The 16,981-nt window shown below is 52.1% G+C and overlaps 1 protein-coding gene across 1 annotated transcript; it reads right to left on the bottom strand.

Moving 5' to 3' along the window:
• Window positions 1-3: 3 nt before the first annotated feature.
• CKMT1B (creatine kinase, mitochondrial 1B) lies at window positions 4-10,120 on the bottom strand. Its single transcript, XM_083474927.1, has 9 exons — window positions 9,543-10,120; window positions 7,234-7,432; window positions 7,048-7,143; window positions 4,647-4,868; window positions 2,307-2,392; window positions 1,282-1,405; window positions 914-1,048; window positions 546-671; window positions 4-233 (listed from the first exon to the last, which is right to left on the bottom strand). The coding sequence occupies exons 1-9, from the start codon at window positions 9,695-9,697 to the stop codon at window positions 117-119; spliced, it is 1,260 nt and encodes a 419-aa protein (XP_083331053.1). The 5' UTR covers window positions 9,698-10,120; the 3' UTR covers window positions 4-116.
• Window positions 10,121-16,981: the final 6,861 nt, after the last annotated feature.

The following is a 16,981-nucleotide window of genomic DNA, read 5'->3' as shown; positions in this document are numbered from 1 at the left end:
GAGAATGTTACAGCAGCCAGAGTTTTATGGGGTTTGGTGCAGTGCATCGTGTGCCTCCTGCCCACACAGGACTTCTGCCCACTGGTGTCTGCAAAGAGCCCTGGGCTGGACTGGGCTCAGCTGCGGAACTGGGCCACAGGCGAAGGGATGCGGATGTCCTGGCCCCGCTCCAGGCGCCGTTCGCAGTCAATCAGGTAGTTGACACCGTCAATCACTAGCTGCACCAGCTCCACCTGGCAGGGGCAGGAACAGAACAAGCCAAGCTGGAGAGGGCAGCTCAAAGGAGACCCACCATGGTCCTTTGAGGCACTGGTTGTTGCTGCCACCCCACATCCATGGCTCAGCCCTGTTGCTCCACCGAGTTCCTTCTCCTCCCCCAGCAAGAAGCAAAGGGAATGAGGGCCTTCCTTGCAATCTCCCTTGCCACGTGGACGTCCCGCTTCATGCTCCCCTCCCTCCACCCAGGATGGCAAGGATGCTCGAGTGCCATACCCTCTACACTCCACGCTTTGCACCCAGCAAAGCTGACTCTCCTACCCAGTTACCTCTGATTTGCCCAGGCGATCCAGGTTGGAAATATCAAAGGTGCCCCCCGTGGCGGCTGTGTCCACACCACCCGTGCCACGTTTCTGCAGCCTCAGGTTCTCCAGGATCTTTGAGAAGCGGCTATCCTGCAGAGGAGGTTGCGGGTAGAAGTCAGTGCGGCAAAGTATTTGGGGTTTACAGAACTGTGACTGTGGGGTGGGGAAGCGTTAGCTTGAGACTACTGGGGGCAGTCTACGGTGAGGACTAGATACCTGAAAGGGAGTGTCCTGCTTGGAGTTTCAAACATCCTGCGGGGAAGGAACTGTTGGGGGCCTCAGCCCAGGAGCATCACGCTGCGTAGGACCCCTCCACCCACCCCAGGCTTTACCTTGCTCAGCAGCGGCAGCTTGATGTGCACCCCAGCACGCAGTCCAGTGCCCAGGTTGGAGGGGCACGTCAGGATGTAGCCCAGCCTCTCGTTCCACATGAACTCCCAGCCCCTCTCCTGGATCAGGCGCTCCACCTGTATGCAGGGGAAGCAGGCAGAAGTCAAGGACAGCACTCCCTGAGACTGGGCCCCTTCTCCGGGCCAGCTCAACCCTTGGAGCAGAGCCTTCCTCCTGCCTTGCGATGTGGCCCAGGACCAGATCCACGGTGGCCTGAGCTTTACTAATCAGGATGCTGCCACCATGTTCAGCCGAACCTGAGATGCCTTGGGCAGGGTGGGGCTATGGGGCCAGAGGACTTGCTGCTCACCTCCTTCAAGCCCCTGCAGAACCTCTCAAATACTCTCTTCATGTTGCCTCCTTTCTCCATGGAAATGACACGGGTGTGGTCCTCCTCATTGACCCAGACCAGGAAGGTTTTCTCGTGGTTGTGCCTGAAGAGAGGGATTGGCAGTTACTGGGGTGGGGTGGGAATGTGCTAGGCACTGCCTGGGCATGATTGGAATCAGGGCTGGCCAGAGGCGGAGCTGGCTGCTCTGGTACCCAGAGCGGCGCACATGTTGTGCACCCAGGGGCAAGGCTAGCCACCCACTGGGGTGGGGCTAGGGTCCTGGGGGGAGGGGTGCCACATGCAGCAAACATCCCAGGGGCGCGACGTGGCAATGTCACCCCCCTCAGGGATGACACCTGGGGCAGACCACACCCCTGCACCCCCTTCCTCCGCCAGTGGGGCTGGCCCACACATGAGGCAAAATGAGGCAACTGCCTCAGGTGGCGATTCACTGGGGCAGCAGATCCTGATGTAGATCTTCCACCTCCCTTTCTTCCCTAGTGGGGAGGTGGATGCTGTTTGGGGGTCTACCTTAGGTGCCAAAACTCCTTGGCCTGGCCCTGACTGGACGTGTCTCCCTGACCTGTGCCAAGCAGGGGTTTGAACCAGATGATGCTTGGGGATCCTTCTAACTCTATGATTGTTAGCTCTTGCTTTGCCCTTCATAAGTCTGGGCTTCCGGAGTGACCCGCTTCCTGCTTGAGATGCAGCCTTCCTCTCCAAGGCCATCTCTCTCCAGGTCAGCAGGTGAATATGTGGAAGAAGGGCCCCCCTTCAACAGACCTTCTTGAGAGGCAGGCACTCCCCCTCTGCCTCCTGTGTTTCATTTCATTTCTAAAAGATTAAAGGGGGAGCATTTCAGTTTCAAGGAGGGCATGTCAGCTGCTGGGGACAGGGCTATTGATCTGAGTGACTGGGCGGGGAGTGCCTGCCTCTCAAGAGGGTCTATGGCTGCCTGCCCACCCACTCTGTACCATACCAGAAGAGGAAGCCAGAAGCCATACCAGATTCCTCGGGCATCAGGCCAGTCACGAGCCATGCCTGCAGCTGTCAGCAGAGGGGAGACAGGTTTGTCAAATAGGAAGTGATCCTGGGAAGGAGAAGAGGTGATGATGAGCTGGGGTTTTGCTGGGACCCACCCAACTGGGCAGGCAGGAACTAGGAATTATGGCCAGGGTCAACCTGAGATGTGGGGCAGTGCCTAGGGATGTTCTCCTGAGGACACCTGAGGGGGATGTGAGGGTGCAGCCAGTGGCGTAGCGTGGGTTGTCAGCACCCGGGGCAAGGCAAGTAATTTGCGCCCCCTAACCTGTGGATTTGCGCCCCCTAACCCTAACCCCCAGATGTTGCGCCCGGTGCGCCCGGCCCCCCCTGCACCCCCCACGCTACGCCACTGGGTGCAGCTGCCGCTGACTAAAGAGGGAGGCAATCAGCACAGCAGCAGTTCCAGTCCCAGGGGAAACAAGAACATCAGAAGAGCCTGCTCTATCAGGCCCATCTAGTCCAGCATCTTGCTCTCACAGTGGCTACTCAGATGCCCATGGGAAACCTGCAAGCAGGATTCGAGCACAAGAGCAACTCCCCGCTCCTGTGGTTTCCAGCAGCTGGTCTTCAAAAGCATGTCTGCCTCCAACTGTGGAGGCAGAGTATAGCCATCATGGCTAGTAGCCATCAGTAGTCTTACATGAAATGAATGGCATGCCTTGCTATGCTACACCAAAAGAGGCAGTAACAGGCTCCCAGCAAGAAGGGAGAGCAGTCTAAGGCCAGGCTGCCTTTGGGCTGCCCAGCCCAGTCCTGCCCACTAAGAAGAGCTTGGGTGACAGTCCACATACAAGCAGGCCCTGATTGTGCACACTAGTGTTACCAGAAAATTGGAAAGGGGGTGAGAGACCTCCCCCCCCCACAAGCCAAAGGCAAAGACAACAAGCCTCCATTACCAAATGAAGCACTGATAAATGTATCTATGTACTGGCTCAATGGGAAAACTTTAGAAATTCATATGTTGTCGGAGCCAGCCGTTACAAAATGGTGCTGTTTAGCATAAAATAAAGACACAGAGAGCCAGCAATATTTTCAGGATGGTATGAGCAGCTCCTTTCGAACGTCTCTCTCCCTCCGGTAATTTTTTAAAATCCTTTTTCTCTCTCCAGCCGCATGGCTGTTTGCCAATGTCTCACGTTACCTCATCCGGTCAAGGCTTTTATTACGCCCATCACCATATAGGGTCATCACTGCCCAGAGGAAACACAACTCCATTTAAGGTCAATACATTGTAACGCTCAGAGTGCTGGTCAGCCGAGGTCAGGGGGCACCCTGCAATATTACAAGCCTTTACCGTGGCTTTATGACTCCCACAATATGTGATGGATATACACCATTCCAATGTTGTTCTACTCAGAAAGAAAATGGCTAACAGGAGAGGAGCTTGGGACATAGGTAGGGGCAGCTATAATCCCTGAAGCATGAGACCACGCACTCAGCAGCCCCACTGCCTGGGGGTTGATAATCGCTGGCATCCTGGCACCTGAGTGCCGGACAAGTCATTCCAAGAACAATCGCAAACGCAACCTCAGTGGCTTGGGGTCTCGGTCAAGACAACGGACGTGCTTAACTTGGCTGGGAAAATGTAAATACTTACCCTTGTTTCACCTAAAAATTGGAAGGCGGAGGTCATGTGAGGGACAGGACAAGCCTGGTGCTCAGGTTTCGGCCAGGAGACCCGTCCCAATTTATGACGTAGTTATGACAAATGTATGATGTTTTACTAATGGTGTTATGGGTAATTTGGGAAACTTATAAAAAAAGGAGCCCTCCTTTGTTCGGAGCTTCTCTCTGCTTCTTCTATGTGGCAATTTGAAGTCTTGTTGAAACAATAAAGATCAGGCCTACTGGCCGCTGTTTTGCTTCTATCTCCTGGCTGAAGTCTTTTGCTTGTGACCCCGACCTGAACCTATGGAAGTCAAGGTTAGGCAATTGTGGGTGCTCCAATGTCTCCCTTTTACACTAGGGCTGGGCAAAATCTGGTTTTCGACATGGTGATATATCACCAGCTAAACCGCAATATACTGATATATCATGATGTCTGAAATAAGGATGGAGCAATGTAGAGACATTGGCTGGTGTCACGGTTTTCCCTGCATCATGATTTTTGCATAGTGCACACATACACACACATATGATTTACAATATATTGCCAGGTCAAAAATTATGAAACCGATAACCACAATATGGACTGCAAACTGGTTTTGGACGATATGTTGATATATCGCTCAGCCCTCGTGCACACCCACCAACCCACAAATGCACCCCACCCCTGGCCACTGGGCTTCCCCACCACTCACATCAATGAGCTGCTGCTGCTCCTTGTCCGTCATCTCACTGAGGCGGTAATATTTGCCAGCCAGGTCTCCACTCAGGCCAGCCAGGGCTTCTGCCGTGACCCTCTCCACCTCTCGGCGCTCGGCCCGGCTGCAAGCTGGAGGCAAGCTGAGACCCCGGATGCTGCGGCCCGTCCGCACTCGTGAGGACAGCACGTAGCGCTCATCAAAGTGGCCTGCCTTGATCTGCGGGAGAAGATGTACCCCAAGGAAGCGGGATGCAAAAGGCAGTTAATCACCAGGGGGTGACACATGTGGGATGGGGATGATATAAAGGACAGGACCTTTGTTGCCTCTGGGAGCTCAGGGGTCTTGTTTTGATTATTTTGTTTTGATTTATATTGTTTTGATTATTTTGGCATTTTTTTGTTTTTGCTCCTGAATTTTAATTTTGTTCAAATTTGGAAATTTTAAGATTGATTTTTAATTGTTTTAATGGAAGGAGGGAATTTAGTTGAGGCAGAAGGCCCCAGACTATCCAAGCTCAAGCAGGATAATTTCTTACACTGGAAGAGGTGTTTAGAGATATGGCTGGACTTGAAAGGAGTTCTGTCTGCATTGGAAATCAGAAGCCTACTGGCACCACTGCAGAAGAGAGAGCCTTAATTAGAGCATGGGAGCAGCAAGATAAATTGGCAATATCTATAGTCACGGACAGCATTTCAGTTGCATGGATGGTCCGTGCTAAGGAGATCCTGCAGCTCAAGTGACTGATAATTTGGAACTGGTATATGGGTACACAAGTAAATATTCCCATAGAACATGGATGAGAGATTTGTTTAAACTAAAACTAGAATCCAGGAGGGACTGTAGCAACCATGCAACACAATTTTTGCCATTTTTTGAGAAACTGGAGATTGCTGGTCTGAAGACTGAAAGTTTGTTATTTATTGGGATCACTAGGATCTAAATTTGATACTTTTGCGACTCTCATGGATGTAGCACAAAATTTAACAAATTAACCGTCTGAGAGAGGAGTGTATAGAAAGGAGAGGAAAAGAACTTTGTCACAGAAGATTTGGCCACAGAGACATCAAAGCCATTATGGATTTGCAGAGCAAGGAGCTTGCAAGAGGAGTAAAGGTAACTCAGGATGCCTCAAACACAGCAAAGTGCATAAGTTGCATCACTGAGAAGAGTGTTAAGCCTTCATTTCCTCTATGTACTGAACAGATAAGCACCAGGGTGCTTGGTGTTGTTTATAGTGATGGATGCGGTACTTCCTTCCTGCCTGAGCTCACCCTCTCTTTCAAGTCAGAGATGTGAGTCCAGACTCCAATTAAAAACTAATTTTTTTTAACTAAGAAGGTTTTTTATTACCTGAATACAACTTTGATGTATTTGCTGCCTGCATTGAAATGTAAGTAAACCTTATGTTTATCTTACTAAAATGTGTGGTTCATTTGTAGCAATGAGGACAAAGAGGGGAAAGGTCAGCAGACCACAAATAAACAGAGAAAACAGATGCAATTGCCTAATTCCTAGCTTTCAGTAAACTGCAAAAGCATAAGTTTTCTTACTCTGCTAAAAGGGTTTTACAGCCTGTTTACTTTCACATTTCTCCCACACATGTGGGACAGGAGGTTTAAATCTTAATTTACATATTTAATCCTTAATCCATCTCCATCAGGATGCAGGGGGCAAGCCAAGGGATCTTGGCAAGTTTTGATAGGAGTAAACTGTCTCTTCTAGTTTCCCAGGGAGAAACCTGGCCTTCTTCCCACTTCCTAGAATGAAAATTTTGGTTTCCTCTTGAAGCGAATTGGTAACATTTGGTCCTGAGCTGATGGTTAACTGGGGCTTTAATGTTGCCTTTTCTCAATTTGATGTTGTTTTGTGTTTTATACTGATTACTTTTCACTGTTTTATGCAACTTGGAAAAACATACACACACTCAGAGGGCTTTTTTTCAACAGGAACTGCAATTCTAAGAGAATAAGGGAGGCATTTATGGTGAGTTCCAGCACTTCTTTTTCTAGAAAAATAGCACTGTGTGCGTGCATGTATGTACACGGTATGTACCTGGTTTTCGAATGTAATCTGTTCCGGAAGACCATTTGACTTCCGAAATGTTCAAAAACTGAGGATCAATGGGTGGTCGGCAAAATCCATTGAAAAAATGGAAAAACACGGAGTGGAAGCCGTTTGACTTGCGAGGTATGTTTGAAAACGGAAGCAATTACTTCCAGGTTTTCGGCGTTTGGCTTCCGAATCATTCAGCTTCTGAGATGCTCGAAAAACGAGGTTCCACTGTATATGTGCGTGTATATACACACACACACAGATATACATATACATATGAGAGAGACTTTGCAGTGACCCCTGGGCAAGGGCTCCTTCCTGGGGTGCTGAGGGTGCAGCATACCTTACTGGAGTCCAAGTCCGTGGGATGCTTCATAGTGCGGGGGTTGTAGCCGTTGTGGCGCTCCTCAATCACTGGGTCGAAAAGACCTGCAAAGACCTAGAGCCACAAGGATGGGGGTGGGGTTAATGGCAAGCTAAAGGGAGCCCAGGTGGGTGGGTGGGTGAGAAGGGCTGCTTGGGGACTAACCTCATAAGACTCCTCATCCCCTGCTACCATGCCTACAGTCTTGATGAAGGGGTGCCCAGGGTTGTCCACGCCGGTCTGGATGCACTGGTCCAGGGTCCAACCGGTGGGGGTGGCCTTGTCACAGAGCTGGGCGTAGATGGTTGGTGTCAAGTTGCTGGCCATGCAGTTGTTGTGCTTCCGCAGGTCAGGGTACTCAGCACTGCGCCGGGGTGGGGGGAGGGGACAGGATGTGGGATAGAATTAACACACTGCAGGCAGTGGGGCACCCATTGCTTCTTTGGCTTTTGTTGCAGGCTTCCCCTTTCCTCTGAGAGGGTCTTTTATAGGAGGAGGCAGCCTGAGAGCCATTTATAAATGTAGGAGGAGGAACAGTAGCCTCCACATTTGCTCTGAAATTTCCTGTAAGTGAAATTTTGTGGCCACACTTTTACATCTTTTCAAGGAAATGCACTCTGCATGTGCCCAGATGTACCAATGTATCTATAATTTATTTCACATGTACCGCAACTGAGTCCTGATACAGGAAAAAAAATCTGACTTGTTGTGTTGGGGGTCCTTCCTGCCCCTTTTGTCCCCACCACCACCCTTCAGTGAGAAGGGAGCCTGTCTGAGCTTTGCGTTTTTAACTGCGTTGAGGCAGTTTGGGAACCAACTTGCAGGAGGCTCGGCTGCTCTCCACTCCTGGCGCCCCTGCTTCACCTATTACCTCCCACGCAGAGCCTACCAACAGCCCCTGCAGGTGATGGGGCGTGGATGCTGGACCTCAATCTGGAGCAGCTGAGAGGGCCTGACCCCAAAAGGCAGCCGCAGCAACCAGTGAGCAGAGCAGGAGGCGCGCGGAGGACTTTATTGCATTAAGAAGACTCTTAATCCGCTTAGTGCGGCCGTCTCCTGACCTCGTTCCCAGTTTAGAGGGGCTTTGTGGTTTTCCTGGCCTTCCCTGGAGTTGCGAGGGGGCGGGGAGGGAGAGAGGCTGGAGCAGCTGAGCGAGGGAAATTTCCCTCTCCCGGGCTTAGAGAGCTGAAGGAGGCCCCGCTTGAGCCCAGAGGGGCGCACTGCAGCCCCCGCAGCTGTGAGTGGCCCGATCCTTCTTCGCGAGCTCATCGCAGTCAGTGCGGGATGCCCTCTTTTCCTGGCAGTGGCCGGGAAAAGAGCTGCATGACAGGCAGGACTTCAGCAGGTGTATTTTTCCTCCTTGGTGCCTGTGCATTGGCTGGCCTATAGGGGGCAAGGGAAGCAGTCGGGACGATTGTGGAGAAGTCCCAATTCTCCTCCCTGGAGGCCCAATTCTCGGGAGCACTGGGGGAGCGAGCAACCGGCGCACCAGTCTCCTGCAAACGTAATAGGCAGCAGCGGAAAGGCTCCTCTCATTCTGCTGGTGACATTGAGATCTCAGCGTCCTCCTGTGGGAAGGGTGTCCCTGGGGCCACTCCTCCCCCACCGCACCGCTTGCAGGAGCAGCTTCTCCGGCCTCCTGTGCGGAAGAGCAGCAAGCCTGGAGGTGTGTTGCCCAGAGGGGTAGATATTTCCGAGCGGGGCTGGCACTATTTTTTCGGTGCTGAGGGCTGGGACGAAAGGGGAGACCCTGGATGACAAAGCTGTCTCTGGGCGCTAGAGAAAGCTCGACCGGGTTCTTTCGGTCCGGCAAGGAGGAGGACCAAGCAGAACCGGCCCCGCTGCAGCCCAGCCAGAGGCAAGGAAGGGGAGAGTGTTCCAGAGCATGTGTAGAGCACATTGCCCTCAGGGGATGTGCCCAACAAGCCTCTTGAGACAGCTCTTCCTCTATGGCTCTTCCCGTCCCAGCCCCTCCTCCCGCCAATGCCGCAATCTCGGGCTCTGGGCCTCCTCCTGGGAGTGAACAACCATAGACCACGCGTCTGGATTTAGACCAAGCCCGGGTCGGCGGCTCAGTTAGGCTCGCATTGGCTCAGGACCACCGCTGAACCGAGGGATAGTCCCGCCTCTGGCTCGCTCACGGCGGACAGGCAGAGCGTCCGGACTACGGCTTGCGCGGATCAAATCACCAGTCTCTAGCCACTAAACCAGACTGCCTCAATGCTGCAGTGCTAGAGAAAAGGTGGGGTGGGGAGGCGCCCTGTTTGTCGCCTCTTCCTACATATTGCAGGTGACTGGGGAGGGAGCTGGTGTGGGGCTCCCCCTGCCCTGGCTCTTCCCGCGGCCCCTTGACCGCGAGCGGACCCAGCGCCATCCCCGTCGGAATGTCCCCGTCCTCCCTTCCCGACCGCTCAGTTCCCTGAAGGCATCTCTCCGTGTATGAGTGTGTGCAAGGGCTGCCTGAGGAGCCATACCTAGCCGGGTAGCGGCGCCGGTTGGCCACCGCGGCACCCACGGAGTCCCGGGAGAGGAGGAAGCCAGCGGCGGCGAGTGAGCCGGCTGCGCCCGCCAAGGCTAGGAGGCCGGCGGATCTTCGGGCCGAGACGATGCGGGCGAAGGTGCTGGCCATGGCGACGGCGAGGCCGAGCGAGCAAGCGAGCGAGAGAGCTGAACAGGCAGGCAGGCAGGCAAGCAGGCAGGGAGTGCGCACAGTGAGGCGGGCGGGGACGTGCGGCGAATGGCAATGGCTCGCGGGGGAGGGGAGCGCGGAGATTACGCCGCCAGCCCAGCCCAGCCCAGCCCAGCCCGGCTCGACTCAGTCTGGCCGCCCGCCAACCCGCCCGCTCGCCCGATGCGCTGCAGCGGCCGTGGCGAGGTTTCTGGCACGCTTCAGCACCACCGCAGTGGACAGCGCCTGCAAGCCGGACGCCCGGGCGGCAGCCCACGCGGCGTGTGTGTCTGTGGAAGTGGGTGGGCTGTGCCCCACCGATCGCCTATGCCTCCACCCCACCCCACGCGGAGCTTGGCTGGCAAGCATAGTCGGCGCGGAGGATGTCTGGCTGGCACTCCCGGAGGGACAAAGTCCACTCGCAACGGACCCACCTGAGCTGCGGGAGAGGCAGGTGCGCCTCCCTGCCCAGCCACGCGCTCCTGCAGACATGGGCTGGGGAGGCTAATACCGGCCAAGTGAGTTCCTAAGGAGGCGGTTCCCCTCCAGGACAGAGGGAGAACCCGATTGATTGCTTCGCAGGCCCAGAGCCGCGGAGCTGCCGAGTCTTCTGCAGAGCGCGCGCCAGGAGAGCGCGCAGGTGGGCGAGCCGACAGCTGGCCCATGTGCTCTGGCCTGGCCTTTGCGCTCGCCCCGAGCAGACTGAGGCTCAGCAGGGCTGCTCCGGAGGACTCCTGCTTCTGCCGGGCTGCCTCCACCCCCCCCACATACCTAGTTAAAATAAGCCTGCCTATGCGCGCGGGGGGTGGGGGGTAGAGAATGCGCAGGGCCAATGCGCTGGCACAGATCCAGCCCGGGCAATGCACGCTTGTGCCGCCCCCTGCCCAGGGTGCAGAGCGCCCCCTGGATTATGCCCTGGCACCCACCTGCCCGGGGCCAGCAGCAGAAGGGGCAGGCGTCGGAGAAGAGCGCGCGCTACTTTCCACGGCCAACTTTTCTCGGGAAGTGCCACACCACCAGTTGCGCTCTCAGCCGGACCAGCGGAGCGGAGAGATCGAGTATCAGATGGCCTCAGGATCAGGCCCTGAGGAGGGCAGGCAAGGCGTCTAGTGGACACAAGGGCGGCAACGGAGCCGCCTTCCTCCCTGCCTCTTCTCTCTCCTCAGGGTCCATGGATTGTGTGGGGCTTCTGGGGTGCCCAAGATGGGTGGGTACTGCTGCCTGCGGGGAGGACGAGGAAGTCAGCTGCGGGAGAGGAGGGCAATGAAATCTGCGGAGAGGCTACCTGTTAGAGTTGGTTTATTGGGCAACGGTGTGGAGGGGAATGGTATTATGGGTTGCTAGGTGTAATGGTGGCTCAATGAGCTGACTGGCTCGGGCACGCGCCAAGCTTTTGGGGGGGGGGGAAGGTCTTCTGCTGACGGCTAAGGTGTGCGCCGGTGTATCCTAAGCTTCTCCCCAGGCTGGGGCTGCTGCTGCTGCTGCGGCTGCCTCTCTGCCTTTCCTGTCCGTGGCTGGGTCCGGAGGGCAGGATGCAAACGCCTGGTGGCTGTGACTGAGCTGCTCTGGGTTGCCTGCAGGGCAGGGCCGAGTTCGGGCAGCTCCTCAGCCGTGGCATTGTTGCCCGGCGCGCAAGAAGCTAGGAAGCTTAGATCTCCCGGCTTGCTGCTTCCCCCCACGCCCCCGGAGGCTGCTGCGCCGCCTCAGCAGCCGTCTTCTGCCAGGCCAATGTGCCTTCCCTTCCCTTGGGACGTGAGATTCCCAGGGGTGCTCCTGCCTCAGGTTGGCTCTCCTTCTTCGCCTTCCAGCATTGCGCTTAGAAACAGGTCCTGCGGGTGCCAGGAGTGCGTGTGCTGCCCTGAGGGTGTGTATTAGTAACCAGGCAATGGTGAGAGGAGACGCTGGCTCTGCCTCCCGGGCTGCTGGAGGGAGGGGCACGCGGGCGGGAGTGAGCGGGCGGGCACGATACTGCGGGCTCACCCTGAGCCTGGTGCTTTGATACTGGGATTCCTGTCGTCCTGAGCTCAGCCCTGTTTTCCTCTATACATGTTTGTGCGCGCATGTTTTGCAGCTGACGCAGCCCCGCCCCCATGCGCTTTGGCTGTGCACCCTCGGCCTCCAAAGTAGCGGGGGTGGGTGGTTTACACCTCCTGTCGTCCTGCCATTTGGGGATTTGTGGGCTTCCCCATCTCCCCTCCCTGGCCAAGGGAGTCCACAAGGCAGCGCAGCTGGGTAGTCCCCCCTCCCCCACCTTGGCAGAGGGGGAGGAGAGTGCTGCTCCTTACCCTCCTCCCTTCTCTGGGCTGCAGAATGAACCGCGGGGTCCAGGGCTGGTGGCAGCTGCTGGAGAGGGCAGTCTGGGCGCAGCAGGGACGGAGCCCCTGCCAGGATGAAAATGGTCCATGCGGCCTGCTCTGGAAGAAGACGGGGTGGGCAGGGCAAAGAGAGGCAACTCCAAAGTGAGGGGCTCCGTGAGGGAGGCGGAATGAGGTGGAGGGTGAGCTGAAGGGAAATTCTGAGAAGGGAACTCATTGATGGGTGGATATATTTATTTATTTAGCATTATTTATATACCACTTGATCACCCATAACCTCTAAGTAGTTTACATACTTGTAACATAACATAAGGATGAAATCAGACATTAAGAGCAAGTGAACCCAGAATTTAGTAAAATGGAAGTAAAATTGGCATTGACTAAAAATATACCTAATAATCTAAAATTATGTGTCTGGTTAGGCTTGCCTACATAAACAAGTCTTCAGCAGGGGCCAAAAATAATGCAGCAAATGCACCTGACTAATTTCAATGGGCATGGAGTTCTAATCCACAATGAAGGATTGTTTCCTTACAAGCAGCATTAGGTGGCATTTGTACAGTGGACTGGTCCCAAGCTGTTAAGGGCTTTATATACTAATCTATACTTATATACAATGCTGTATACCAATTATAAAACATGTCTCTCCTGTCTCTACAGCCTCAGTAGGCACTGCAACACTCCAACAGTTTGACTTCACCTCTGAAGGCACACTCTTCCAATGTCTCCCGAGAGACGGATGCCAACAATACTAATTGTAACAGCTTGAATTTGGCCCAGTAACAAATCAGCAGCCAGCACAGATCTCTGAGCAGGGATGTGATATACTGACAGATTCTGACTCCTGTCAGCATTCACGCTGCAACATTCTGCACTAACTGCAGTTTCCACACCAAGTGCAAGTGAAGCCTCATGCAGAGTGCATTGCAGTAGTCCAATCTTGAGGCTACCAGTGCCCAGACCACTGCGGTCAAAGCTGGGAAGAAGACAGGGATCCAGATTGTGTTGCCACAGACTTAGATGATGCTTCTCCACCATCACAAGCCCTTCTGTAGGTCTCTCCCATGCACTGCCATCTGCCCAGCGACTCTCAAATAACTCCACTCCACCAGTCCCCCTTGCCAGCTTCAGCAGGCCTTTGAGGGTGGGTCAGCCATGTCCATATGGTAGTTGGAGGAAGGACACCTTCTCTCATAGGGCCTTTCTTCTGATAAGGGTCCCTTTCAGAGTCTGCTGATAACAGCCACCCACGCCTGATTTCCTTTGGCAGCAAAAAACCTCAGATCTACCAATCGTGCTTGCTGAGTCAATCTTTCCAAAGAACCAGAAGCTGCTGCGGCCGCTACCTGAAGGAGTGCCTGCCCTTGCTCACCTGTGGCAGGTATGCTTAGGTGATTCCCGTCACGTACTCCTGATGACCTCATCACAACCTTTGGTCTCTGCGGCAAGTCTCTGGCTGGAGCCGCACCCTGGCAATGTCTCAGCCATAAACTGCCAAGGGGGTGGAGATAAATCTAGCTGGAAGCATTTTGTCTCTCTGTTTCCTCTGGTTTTCTGTTTGAGGAGCCTCCCAGGAGCATGACTTGCCTTTGGTTTCTTTTTAATTTTTTATTAACAATTTCAACATAATAAATTATCAGAACAAATCTTCTTCACTATTTCACCATCTTTCCCCCCTCCCCCTCCCGGAAGAACCCTCCTTCCTTCTCCCCCAAGACTTCCCTCAGCTCCTCTCTCTGATTTCTCAACTCATGTTTTTCTCTGCATACTGTAAAATTGTATATATCCTTTTATTATCTGTCTAGACTTGCCCTTGGTTTCCGTGGCTTCCCCCACCCTGCTACTTCTTCCCTTCCAAAGCAGAAAGATGGTGCCTGTCATAAATCAAGCCACAAAGGGCATCCCAGTTGGCTTGGGAAAAGGGCCTGTCCACACTTTTGGGCTACTGGGCTTCTGCAGCAAGATGTCACCAATGTGAAAAGCGCCAGAGTCGCAGCAGAAATGGTTTTTCAAAAGCAACGCTAGATGCCATTTCCACCTCAGATTACAGTGTCCCAGTTGCCACAGAGGTCCACAGACAACACTGCTTGCCTTTATTTCCTGCTGCTCACCTTGGCTACATGTGGCCTGTGGAGGCCTGGTGAGGATTTTGAACCCCTGGGATGCTGGTTGTGGGGGAGTTGGCCAGGGCAGGGTGCAGGAAAAGAGGTCATGGGGAGCCCAAGTCCTGTTTAGCAGCTACTCTGCAGTGGTGATAAATTTTCCAATCTTGAGTAAATAATTACCCATGAGGAAACAGATGATTTTTTAAAAAAGAAATGTTTTTATTAAACATTTTATTGGATTTCAATAGTACATAGAGCATCTCTGTCTTCAGTTCCTCCCAATTCCTCCCACCCCCATGAAGAAGCAGATTTGTACACGTTAAGGTACAATCCTGGCTTTGAATGTTTCCTTGGTACAGTGGTACCTTGGGTTAAGTACTTAATTCGTTCCGGAGGTCCGTACTTAACCTGAAACTGTTCTTAACCTGAAGCACCACTTTAGCTAATGGGGCCTCCCGCTGCCGCTGTGCCGCCACCATGCGATTTCTGTTCTCATCCTGAAGCAAAGTTCTTTTTTTAATAATTTTTTTTATTCAAAATTATAGCAAGACATATTATCCAAAAACATATCATCCTTGTCCCCCCCCCATTTTTCCTCCCTCCCCCCTTCCACACAAAACCCACCCACCCCCCGACTTCCCTCAGTTCCAGTCTTTGGTTTCTCTAAGAATGCTGTTTTCTGCATGTTACAAAGTTGTATAGATCCTCAAACTATTTAGCTGATTATTATCAATAAAAAGTTTGTGAATGTTTATTCAAAACCTGCCAAGGAGTTCAGTTCGCTTTGTTGCATGTTCAGATATTTTGTAAAGGGTTCCCATTCATCCTTAAAGTCACTATTATCCTTGTCCCATAGTTTATATGTCAGTTTTGCCAGTTCTGCATAGTCCATCAATTTTTCTTGCCATGATTCTTTAGTTGGGGTTTCTTCAGTCTTCCATCCTTGTGCTACCAGAACTCTCGCAGCCGTGTTCGCATACATGAAGATGTTTTTCAACTTTTTTGGCAGGTCTTTCCCTACAATCCCCAACAAAATGTTAAATGGAACATTTTCTTCAATTCATTGTATATCATTTCCCATTTTTTAAAAATTACCTTACAATCCCACCACATATGATAAAATGTTCCCTCCTTTTTCTTACGTGTCCAACATATATTTGAACTAGTTTTGTACATTTTCCCTAACTGCACTGGTGTTGTGTACCATCTGTACATCATCTTCATGTAATACTCCTTCAATAGGGAACAATCTGTAAATTTTAAGTCAGCTTTCCATAATTTTTCCCAATCTTGCATCATAATGTTGTGACCTACATCTTGTGCCCATTTAATCACATAGAGGAGGGAGAAAGGTTGTTTTCTGCTGCTCCAGAGAAGCGGACACGGAGCAATGGATCCAAACTACAAGAAAGAAGATTCCACCTAAACATTAGGAAGAACTTCCTGACAGTAAGAGCTGTTCGACAGTGGAATTTGCTGCCAAGGAGTGTGGTGGAGTCTCCTTCTTTGGAGGTCTTTAAGCAGAGGCTTGACAACCATATGTCAGGAGTGCTCTGATGGTGTTTCCTGCTTGGCAGGGGGTTGGACTTGATGGCCCTTGTGGTCTATTCCAACTCTATGATTCTATGATTCTATGATTCTAATCATGGGGGAGCCCGGGAGCCCAAGTCCTGTTTAGCAGCTACTCTGCAGAGGTGAGAAATTGCCCAATCTTGAGTAAATAATCACCCATGAGAAAACAGATTATTTTTTTAAAGAAATGTTTTTATTAAACATTTTATTGGATTTCAAAAGTAAATAGAGCATCTCTGCCTTCAGTTCCTCCCAATCCCTCCCACCCCCACAAAGAAGCAGATTTGTACACGTTAAGGTACAATCCTGGCTCTGAATGTCTCCTTGGTACAGTGGTACCTCGGGTTAAGTACTTAATTTGTTCCGGAGGTCAGTTCTTAACCTGAAACTATTCTTAACCTGAAGCACCACTTTAGCTAATGGGGCCTCCTGCTGCCGCCGCACCACCGGAGCACGATTTCTGTTCTCATCCTGAAGCAAAGTTCTTAACCTGAAGCACTATTTCTGGGTTAGCGGAGTCTGTAACCTGAAGCGTATGTAACCCAAGGTACCACTGTGTTCTCTGGGTTTGGGTGTTCCCATTTCAAGAAACAGAATGGAGAACATTTTATAAACAAATGGCACCTAAAAGTTGCACCCAGAGAATTTAAAGCTGGCATTTTGCAAAGTGGAGGATGGTTGTGCACTGATGCAGCATTTGCAGACCCAGAAACTCACAGTGTGTGTGTGTGTCATTTTCTTTGCCCTGCTTTTGTGGAACTACTTTGCAACACTTGTCTCATCACAAGTCACACAAGCCCTGGACATAAGGACACACACGTATTGGCCCGGGAGGATGGACTAGAAACTCCCATGACCATAAAACCTTCACCCCCCTCCATTTTTTGGTTTAACAGCATGAAACGTGGGGGAAAAATACTTAGAGTGTACTTCACGTTTCAGATAGAGAAACACCCTCGCACTGTATATAGGTCTCATGATTCACACTGTCACTAAAGATAAAAAAACCCTGTCTCATCTGGCCTGTTTTACATATAATCGAGTGCAAGAAGTATCAGTCACAGTAACAAATGTACAGTACTGTGAGAACATTAATGGAAAATGGCGTGTGGCCGTCCAAGCTGTGTCCCAATAATAATGATAATAAAACTTTTATTATTTATACCCTGCCCATCTGACAGGGTTGCCTCAGTCACTCTGGGTGGCTTTCAACACGAACAGTATAAAAAAATAAGACGTCAAACATCAAAAGT

The sequence above is a fragment of the Podarcis liolepis genome (genome assembly GCF_965112155.1).
Source record: "Podarcis liolepis genome assembly, chromosome: 14".
Taxonomy (NCBI): Eukaryota; Metazoa; Chordata; class Lepidosauria; order Squamata; family Lacertidae; genus Podarcis; species Podarcis liolepis.
Note: the sequence above shows the minus strand (reverse complement) of the source record. Positions and strands in the feature narration are given on the sequence as shown.

Excerpts from the sequence above, each read along its gene's own strand:
- CKMT1B (XM_083474927.1), bottom strand. The coding sequence starts at position 9,697 with ATGGCCAGCACCTTCGCCCGCATCGTCTCGGCCCGAAGATCCGCCGGC. Across the intron at positions 672-913 it reads AGCTGCCGCTGCTGAGCAAG|GATAGCCGCTTCTCAAAGAT; the intron begins GTAAAGCCTGGG and ends CCTCCTCTGCAG. Across the intron at positions 234-545 it reads ATCGCCTGGGCAAATCAGAG|GTGGAGCTGGTGCAGCTAGT; the intron begins GTAACTGGGTAG and ends TGCCCCTGCCAG.